General features: G+C 39.6%; 1 protein-coding gene across 4 annotated transcripts in view; it reads right to left on the bottom strand.

Moving 5' to 3' along the window:
* Positions 1 to 10,565, bottom strand: part of HIBCH (3-hydroxyisobutyryl-CoA hydrolase) — a 93,842-nt gene that overhangs the window by 2,432 nt on the left and 80,845 nt on the right. For 3 of the 4 annotated variants that reach the window (XM_029934240.1, XM_029934242.1, XM_029934241.1), the window contains 2 exons: positions 6,079 to 6,198; positions 1,024 to 1,057 (listed from right to left, as the gene is read on the bottom strand). In XM_029934240.1, the coding sequence (XP_029790100.1) occupies positions 1,024 to 1,057; positions 6,079 to 6,198 (154 nt within the window). Of the gene's footprint in view, positions 1 to 1,023; positions 1,058 to 6,078; positions 6,199 to 10,565 lie in introns of those variants that run through there. The other variant, XM_029934243.1, reaches the window with a different exon arrangement.

Below are 10,565 nucleotides of genomic sequence, written 5' to 3'. Positions count from 1 at the left end.
AGCACACATGTCCTTCTAATAACAGAGGTATAGGTTCTGATCCACATACAGCAAGAATTTGCAGGGAATTAGTGGGAAAAGTACCTATTTTACCTGGTTTCTATAAAACATAGGCATCTCTTCTGACTCAATTCCCTTTGTCTTCTAAAAGGATTTAAACCCCTGCTTATTTCTGATGATATCTTATCATGCCATAAATTAAGATAATTCTACCACGGTGATCAGTGTTTATCAAAGCCTACAGCTCAGAGAACATAATCTTTTATTTAAAGTAAATACAGAGTCTGTACTATATTAAAGCGATCAATAAAAACATTAAAAAATGAGATGTGCAAAAAATGTGCAAAGGTTAAGAACTCATTTTATACAACATAAACAGCTACTATTTATAGGGATATGGGCTTATACATAAAAAGTTGTTGCAAATTTGCTACATTTGAAAATCAACCATTTCACTTGCTTTTTCTAAATATGCTGACTTTGAAGATAAAGATAAAGAGAAACCAGAAATTAATAAGAACACTAGCACATGTTACCAATTATGTCATATGGTTTTTCTTAATGTCAATTTTGAACTTCTCAGTTATAGGCAAAGAGGTGATGGTAGAGTTCAATGCTGCTAGGATTTTGCCAGGCCAGTACTAGAGAGAAGAGGGGTAGGGAATTTGACAGCTTCTTGCAAGGGAATAAATAAATGCACCTTTCAAAGGATTCAGCAATGGAAGGACTTTTCAAGCACAGCGACACTTAGCAGAGGCAGTCTGTGATTGTAGAAGCAGGGTTACCTCTTACATAGAAATTAGGGAGCAGTGACACAAGGTTATGTAAAATTTCTCAAACAATATTGGTTTTAAAGACTGATCTTCCCTTATATGTCAGTTGGTTAATATTAAAAAGCAACAACTTTATAATCTTTATGAAAGTATAATTTTCACTAATAAAACAACTATCATCTTTGATTCACAGAATTTGCTCACAAATCCTATTTCCATAATAGCCAGGAAGAAGACATCCATCACTTACCTGCCCTAACACCTTCATGAAAGTCATGGCCTCTCTGAAAAAAATGTGAGATAAATGGTGAATTCCAGGCATCCTTATTCCCAGTGATGACCTCTCCCCTCCACCCGCTGTAGGCTCCCACCCCCCAGGCCACAGCCTGAAATACACAGACACTGGACTGCCCTGATGACCCACTCTCTGATCACCACCTCCGGTTCTTATCTGCTCAAGTACCTTCACTTGCAGATCCCTGACCCCACTGAACACCACTGGTTCTGCTTTGCCACCACTCACCTTGCTCCCCATCTAGCCCAGTTTCCCCAGTCCATTAATGTGGTCATCCTGCCTCAAAAATGCCCTCATCTCCCTCAAGTCTTTTTCTCCTCTTTATTCTTTCCTGGCAAAATCCTAGCACTAGCTGCCCCTACAGTATACCTCCACCTTCTTTCGAGTAGCTAAATCTTGCTGCAGAAAAATCATACAACTGTGAATGGTTTCATTTAAAATTCATGACCACACAGAGTGGCGAAAATGAACAATTCAGGAAACAACAGATGCTGACGAGGGTGTGGAGAAACAGGAACCCTCTTGCACTGTTGGTGGGAATGCAAACTGGTGCAGTCACTTTGGAAAACAGTGTGGAGGTTCCTCAAAAAATTAAAAACAGAATTACCCTACGACCCAGAAATAGGACTATTAGGAATTTATCCAAAGGATACAGAAGTGCTGATTCATAGGGGCACATGTACCCCAATGTTTATAGAAGCACTATCAACAATAGCCAAATCATGGAAAGAGCCTAAATGTCTGATAAATAAAGAAGATGTGGTTCATATATACAATGGAATACTACTTGGTAGTGAGAAAGAAGGAAATCATGCCATTTGCAACAATGTGGATGGAACTGGAAGGTATTATGCTGAGTGAAATAAGTCAGTCAGAGAGAGACAGATATCATGTTTCCCCTCATATGTGGATCTTGAGAAATTTAACAGAAGACCATTGGGGGTAAAGGAAGGGGAAAAAAAGTTACAAACAGAAAGGAGGAAGGCAAACCATAAGAGAGTCTTGAATACAGAGGACAAACTGAAGGTTGATGGGGTGGGGGGAGGGTTGGGGGAGAGGGAAAGACACTTGTTGGAATGAGCACTGGGTGTTGTAGTAAGTGATGAACCACGGGCATCTACCCCAAAAACCAAGAGCATGCTTTACACACTGTTTGTTAGCCAATTTGACAATTAATTATATTTAAAAAATTCTTTTTAATCATTAAAGGGATGCCTGGGTAGCTTAGCTGGTTAAGCGTCCAACTTCAGCTCAGGTCATGATCTCGCATGTGAGTTTGAGCCCCACGTTGGGCTCTGTGCTGACAGCTTCAGATTCTGTGTCTCCCCTTCTCTCTGCCCCTCCCCTGCTCGTGCTCTGTCTCTGTTTCTCAATAATAAATAAATGTTTAAAAAATTGTTAAAAAAAATAAAATGCATAGCCACAAATCTCAAACAGGCATGGAAACTGTTCAACGAGGAGTTATTCTCTTCCCGGCTTCCCAAGATGATAATTTTAACTGACTTCTCCCTTCTCAACCTCTAACCCTAGCAAATCTCTATTTCTTCTCCTGGCATCATCAGTGTAGGCAGCATAACTCAGTGACTGACTGCAATTCAAATGCCTGGGCTCACCCCCTAGCTCCACTACATAGTAGCTATGTGACCTTCAGGTACTAACTTCACTAATGCCAGGCTTCCTTACATGAACTGGCAATATCAATACATCCATCACAGGATGATCTTACTCCACATCCCAGCACGGTGTCTGACACACAGTAGTATCCAGTAAATGTTATTGGTATCATCCACATAATCTTTTTTCTCTATTGGATCATTCCCAATCATTTATAAACATGTTCTAGTATCTTCCACCTTCTAAAATAACAAGGAACCTCACTGGATTCTACAGTCTCGGCTTCTACCCTATTTTTAAGAAGAAGGAGTTGTATACATACAGCCTCCACTTCTCCACATCCCATTTACTCATTTCCTCTCTACCTCACCACACTATAACTTCTGCCCCCACACTCTCAAACGGCTTGCCAAAATCACCTGTGACTTCCGGGCTGCCGTATGCTGAGTGTGACTTCATCCTCCCCTACTGGGCGCTTTGTCAGTGCTTCCTCCTCTTCGACACATTCATCTCTTGCTTTACTGACTCTCCTGGTTCTCCCACCTCTGTCCTTTTTCTCTTCCCCTACTCCTTCTCCTCTACCCTAATCAAAATGCTAGATTTCTTGGGGCTCAGATCTGGGCTCTCTAATTTTCCTTCTATATGATCTTACCCATTCTATACCCATGAGCACCTGAGTTATCAGTTCTGTTAATATATTAGATCATGTCACTCCTCTGCTCAAAAACATCCAGCACCTTCCCATTTTACTCAGAACAAAGTCTTACAGGAGACTGTTGAGGAAGCTACATCTGCCCTGCCCCGCTCTTCTCTACCTGCTGGCTCTCACCTCACCTCCCTCACGCACTGACCTTCCTCGTCTGTCCACAACACCATCAGTGACTCCTGCAGCTCCCGGAACCGGCAGGTGCACCCCTGCCTCCCAGCTGTGTACTGCCTCTGCCTGGACGCCCTTCCCAGATACTTATGCCGCTCAGTCCTCCACTTCCTTCAGGTTTCCACTCAGAGAACATCTTCTCAGTCAGGTCTTCACTGGTCGTCCTAAGTTCAAACTGCACCTCCCTCCTTATGCCACATCTTCCTTCCCACTTTACTTCTTTGCCTTTGCTACTTACAGTCCTACACTATATATTTTATAATTTTGTCTATTGACAATCTATATCCCGCACTAAAGTAAGTTCCATGAGAATAGGCATTGTGTCTGTTTTGTGGACCTATGCGTTCTTGGTGCCTCTACCAATGCCTAGCACATGGTAAGCATTCTTATTAAGTAAATAAATCTCCAAAGTTTCAGACTTAAATCTCTAACCCATAACTCCGAGCACTAATTGCTAAATGCATTCTTTCCTTCCCTCACACCCATCATCAAGGCCTATCAACTCTCTCCTATGTTAGTCTCAAAATCATTCACTTCTCTCCATTGCTGCCACCTTTATCTCAGCTACTACAACTTGACAGCTGGATTACTGCGAAAACGCAAATCTGGTCTCTATATCCACTCTCGAACCCTCTAACCCCATCTCCATTCGGCAGCAATAATTACTTTCTTAAAGCAAATAGAACCAAACCATCGACTGCTGAAACCCAGGTGACTTCTCAACCATGCTCCTTTCTTACTCTTCGGGTCACAAATGCACAGGCGTCTCAAAGACGTCTTCCCTGACAACTTACTTCCCTTTGCTCTACTACCCGCTCCTGTCTCTGCTTCGTCCTCTTCTGTCATCAACCTGTATGTTTCCTTTGGAGCACTTGCCACAGTTTGTAATTATTTTACTTATTTTGTTTACTTTGTTCTTCATAAGCTCAGTAGACTATACATTTCATGAAAAAAAGGACTGGGTCACTCTTTCTACAACATAACACTTAGCACGGTACCTGGCAACACAGCTAATGTATTTGCTGAAGGAAGGCAGGGGTGAGTCAATCCAGGCAGTGCAGTAAACGCACAGTAAGAAGCAGGGGCTGTGTGAGGTATAAGGGTAGTGGTGGAGAGTGCAGGGCCCCGCAGTGAAACCACCTGGTTTTACACACTTAATAGCTACACCACCTTAGGCAGGCTACTTTTCCCCATCTGTGAAGTGGAGACAAGAATAATACCTATCATTCTAGAAATAGTGTAAAATTTAATGGACAGGATGTGTGTGAAGTGCTTGGCATAGTACCTTTCTTAAACAACAGACCTCAGCTGCCACTTTCATCCCACTAGAAGTGCCTTTAAGATTCAAGAGACTGACAGAATTTTATTTATAATTAGATGTACTCCTTTGAATACCTTAACTATTTTTTTAATGTTTGTTTATTTTGAGAGAGTACACAAGGAGGGGAGGGACAAAGTGAGAGGAGGGAGACAATCCCAAGCAGGCCCCATGCAGTCCAAAACAGGGCTCAGTCCCAGGGACCATAAGATTATGACCTGAGCCAAAATCAAGAGTCAGACACTCAACCAACTGAACCATCCAGGCACCCCCCCTTATCTATTGCAAGACATGAAATTTCATTAGGTGGTCACCTGGGTGGCTCAGTCAGTTAAGCATCTGACTTCGGCTCAGGTCATGATCTCACGGTTTGTGGGTTCGAGCCCCGCGTTGGGCTCTGTCCTGACAGCTCAGATCCTGGAGCCTGCTTCGGATTCTGTGTCTCCCTCTCTCTCTGACCCTCCCCCACTCATGCTCTGTTTCTGTATCAGTAATAAATAAACATAAAAATTTTTTTTTAAATTTCATTAGGGATATCGTCTTCCTGGTTATTAAACAGAATATTTTCTTTAGGCCATAAATTTATTAACCTAAAGCCCCTCTACACATAACACAAAAGCAATGATTCTGCTTTCAAAGAGTTTATCATCTAGAAGAAGAAATCTCTATGATTCTGAAGTATTTCATAAAATTAATATTCTATGTGATTGTTTTCTACTTTAAGTGTATTTACAATGGAACTTTCAGTGCTAATCTATTAACTAAACCATGTAACAGACTAGTAACTTCCATTCTTACATTATATATATGTATATATGCATATTTTATACACACACACACACACACACACACTCCTTGTTTTACCAATAAGGGAATTCAGCTGTAGAGAGTTTATGCTTCTTATCCTAAGGTCAGAGACCATGCCTGAAAAATGGTTAATTTCTATTTTGAATTCCACCTGAGATTAGAGGCTTTCTTACAGTACATGCAAATATAATTGCTATTTCATAAAGGCTTAAGAACAATTTGGGAGAATAGTTCCACACACCTTAAACTAACTGGCCTGTTACTGTTTCCACAGAATAGATTTACTGGTAGTTTTAAGTTTCTTGTTTATAGCTTTTTAGATTTTACATGCTCCACAATGAACATCTATTACTTTCATAAATAGAAAATAACTATATTTTTCAAAAATTCTTACCATACAAGCTTGACTCAGCCGATATTCCATAACAAATACTTCTTGCAAGGTCTTTGAAGACCCCTCAATGAGTTGCCTTAGTGTGATCTTTAGGGATGTTGGAGACATTTTATTAATTACCTATGAGAGAAAATAATACATGTTTTGATATAAAGCTTATTAAAATTTGCTCCTTAAACAGTACTTTTATACAACAGTTTCATAAAAGTAAGATTATGCCTTATCCTAATCTTGCCAAAGCACCAATAGTTTCTAGTCTACTATAACAACAAGAAAGATCATTCCAACAGTGGAATGAATTCTGTACCTATCACTTAATAAAATAAATCTATATTTTGTAGCTGCCTGACATAAATTATGGTCTCATCTAGGTAAGCAAAGAGTGATTATGTTTAAGTCAAATTAATACACAACCTACAAACGACAAATATATCAGAAGACATTTTAACTTTATAAAGAAGCTGGAGTAAAAATACAGTGGTCTTTACTACTCTTTTTGTGACTAAAGAGAAGTATTTTAACTGAACTATAGTCTTTATCTATAAATAAATCCATTTACCTCAAAAGTAAGGAGAAAAAACAATTCAAGATGCCATGAAATGGTCTTCTACAGTATTTAAATGTTTAATAAAACAAGAATTACAGGCCCAGCTGATTGGCTACAGTGCTACGCCACTCCCTTTTGCATTTAAAGATGCTATTACTCGTGTTCTGACATGTGTGTAGGACTGTGACCAACTGCTGCTGCAAGGGTCTCGTCACATGCTGTGTAAATATGGTGCTTGCCCTTTTCTTTATGATTGCAATAGACAGTCTTCAAGCATGTCATTGAGTGGTTGTCCCAAAGGTATAAATTTAACTTTTTAGGTCAAAGAATTCCCCACCATCAAGATTCCAGGTTCTTTGTAGCAACCCCAAGTCTTGCACACAGATTCAGAGAACAGAGTGAATGGGAAGGGCAGTATATTACCTAGCAGCTGCTAAAACCTAGACGGCTACTCTACAGGAAAAGGTCAGTGAAGCTCAGTATCCTACCTGTAGTCACAATAGTGAAGAAAAGACGGGAGGGAGGGAGGGAGCAACTAAGGCTTTTATGCATCTGATTTATTTTCATAGGAACTCTCTTGCAGTCAGTGTTGTATATACATAATCTCATTTAACGCCCAAGTAGCAATGCCACTCACGTTGGCATCTTTCTGGTTGCAGGCCATGAGGTTGATGGCACCCATACAGCAGTCTAGCATACTGTGCTAGGAGGCCCCTCCCTTCCAAAGGCAAGAAGACAAGGGGTCCATTTTGCTGATGAAACCACTGGTTTCCTCTAGCCAGAGCCATGCCCACATGGTGAACTTAATTCACAGTGCTGAAAGGTGTTCTTAAAGGATAACATAGCCAACTTCTATCTCTTCTAGTCTGTGAAGTCAATGAAGCTACAATTCCCTTTCCAACAGGGCTGTATTATATAAGCCCACAGTTGTGTACCTCAGAACTACTATGATGTCTAATTGCCTGTGCCCTCTTTCTTGGTTTAGCACTTTATATGCAATCTAGAATCCTCAAAACACAAACTCTATCTTTGCTATATTTCCCCATTTAGCTACCAATTAATTTCATTGAAAAGACCACTTAGTAAGAAAACAATCCCATTCATAATTGCACCAAAATAATAAGATTCCTAGGAATAAACTTAACCAAAGAGGTACTGTAACTATAAACTGTAAAACATTGATGAAAGAAACTGCAGATGACCCAAATGTAAAGATATTCCATGCTCATGGATTAGGAGAACCAAATATTGTTAAAATTTCTATACTACCCAAAGCAATCTACAGATTTAATGCAATATCTATGAAAATATCAACAATATTTTCCACAGAACTAGAATACTACTAAAATTCATATGGACCTGCAAAAGACCTCAAATAGCCAAAGCAATCTTGAGAAAGAAGAACAAGGCTGGAGGTATTACAATCCCAGATTTCAAGATACACCACAAAGTTACAGTACTCCAAGCAGTATGGCACTGGCATAAAACTAAACACAGAGACCAATGAAACAGAACAGACACCCCAGTGTCTTATATGGCCAATTAATCTACAAGAAAGGAGGCAAGAATATACAATGGGGGAAAGATAGGCTCTTTAATAAATAGTGTTGGGAAAACTGGACAGCTACATGCAAAAGAAAGAAACTGGACCACTTTCTTACAGTATACTAAAAATAAGCTCAAAATGGATAAAGAGCTAAATGTGGAATCTGAAACTGTAAAACTCTGAGAAGAAAACACAAGCAGTTAATTTCTTTGACACTGACAGTAGAAATATTTTTCTAAAAAAAATTTATATATATATATACACACACACATACATACACACACACACACACATATATATAAAATTAGATATGTCTAAGGCAAGGGAAACAAAAGCGAAAATAAACTACTGGGAGTACACACACACACACACACACACACACACACAGAAAGCTTTTGTGCAGTGAAGGAAAACATCAGCAAAATGACCAGGCAACCTACTGAAGAGGGAAAGATATCTGCAAATGATATGTCCAATAAGGGATTAATATCTAAAATATTTAAAGAACTTGTACAACTCAACACAAAACAAACTAATTAAAAGCAGGCCGAAGACATGAATAGACATTTTTCCAAAGACATCTACATGGCCAACAAACACATGAAAAGTTGCTCAATATTACTAAGCAACAGGAAAATGTAAATCAGAACCACCATGAGATATCACTGTACACCTGTCAGAATAGCCAGTAACAAAAAGACAAGAAACAACAAGTGTTGATGAGGATGTGGAGAAAATGGAACTCTTGTGAACTGTTGGTAGGAATGCAAACTGGTGCAGCAACTGGAGAAAACATTATGGAGGTTCCTCAAAATAAAAAAAAATAGGACTGATTACCACATGATCCAGTAATTCTACTACCGGGTATTTACCCAAAGAAAACAAAAACACTAATTTGAAAATAAACATGCCACCCCTATGTTTACTGCAGCATATTTACAACAGCTAAGATATGGAAGCAGCCCAAGTGTCCAACAACAGATGAATGAATAAAGAAGATACGGTGTGTGTATACAATGGAGTCTGACTCAGCCATAAAAAAGAATGAGATCTTGACTTTTACAACATGGACAGACTTAGTGTGTATAATGCTAAGCAAAGCAAGTCAGAGAAAGACAAATATCGTATGATTTCACTCATATGTGGAATTTAAGAAACAAATGAACAAAGAGGAAAACAAAAACAAAAACAAAACAGCTTAAATACAGAGAACCGGTGGTTGTCAGAGAGAGGCAGGTAGAAGAATGGATGAAACAGATGGGGTAAAAAGGCCATGTAAGGGCTCCTCCCGTTGTCTGTGCTTATGCACACACACATAAATACATGAGAGAAAAAAGAGGGAAGAAAATTTCATTTGAAAAGCTCACTGCTTCAGACATTTCATAAATTAGAAAATAAAGATACTTCCTAAGACAGACATCATATTTAAAGAAACAGTATACTGTCAATTTGGCTCAGAGACTCAGGGTTTGAACTCTAGAGCGAATAACTCAGCGGTAGAATCCCAGCTCCACCACCTCCTACGTGATTGATCTTAATTTCCTCATTAGTAAAGTGGAGATAGTAACACCACCTACCTCATAAATGGTGTGGCTACACAGGATGTGCACCATGTCAGAAACCAGGCCAAACAGGGAAGGGAAGGGAAGGAACACGTACTGTGTACATTTCCCTCAGCTCTGAGGCAAGGACATACACATGTATACGCATTATACAAATGAAACCAGAGGTCACACAGAGAGGAATTCAAACCCAAGCCTGCTAATTCCAAAGCCTACATTCTTCTACCGTGCAAGGCTATAAAAAGTAATCAATGTCAAAGGCTGAAGAAGAATCAAAAATAGCAAAGGTGGAGATGTTCCATCAAGTGGGAGAAAGAAGTAAATAAAAACTTGCTTGTGCAGTTTTGAAGGCAAGGAGGGAAAGACAAAGTCAGTATGGGAGCTTGAGAAAAAATGATCAAGACAAGGCTTTTTTGTAAAAGCAGGGAAACTTCTGAAAATAGTGGCAAAAAAAAATGTGCACTAAGCCAAGAAGGCAAAATTTTGAAGAGAACCAAAAGAGGGCGAGGGCTGATGCAATTAGCTCCTAAATAAGACAGGAAAGAACAGAATGAGGGCACAGATGGGGACGCTTCCCTTGGCAGGGAGGTGAGACACACGCCGGAGGAATCGAAAGGATGACAGAAGAGAGTTAAAGGAGCTCATATAACAGCCTCATTCATTAAGAAGGGAACAGAGACTATTCCAGGAAACTGGATGAATGATTAGGACTTGGATCTTCAGCTATGTCAGAAATATGTATGGATATGATCCTGCAGCCACACAACCTAGTAAACACATTTCTACTTGTGGCTAATATCATCATCAAATTATCTGACCCCTTAAAGATCAG

This window comes from Suricata suricatta, chromosome 3, assembly GCF_006229205.1.
Source record: "Suricata suricatta isolate VVHF042 chromosome 3, meerkat_22Aug2017_6uvM2_HiC, whole genome shotgun sequence".
NCBI classification, from domain to species: Eukaryota; Metazoa; Chordata; class Mammalia; order Carnivora; family Herpestidae; genus Suricata; species Suricata suricatta.
The sequence above is the reverse complement of the archived record's forward strand: the minus strand, read 5'-3'. Positions and strand labels throughout refer to the sequence as shown.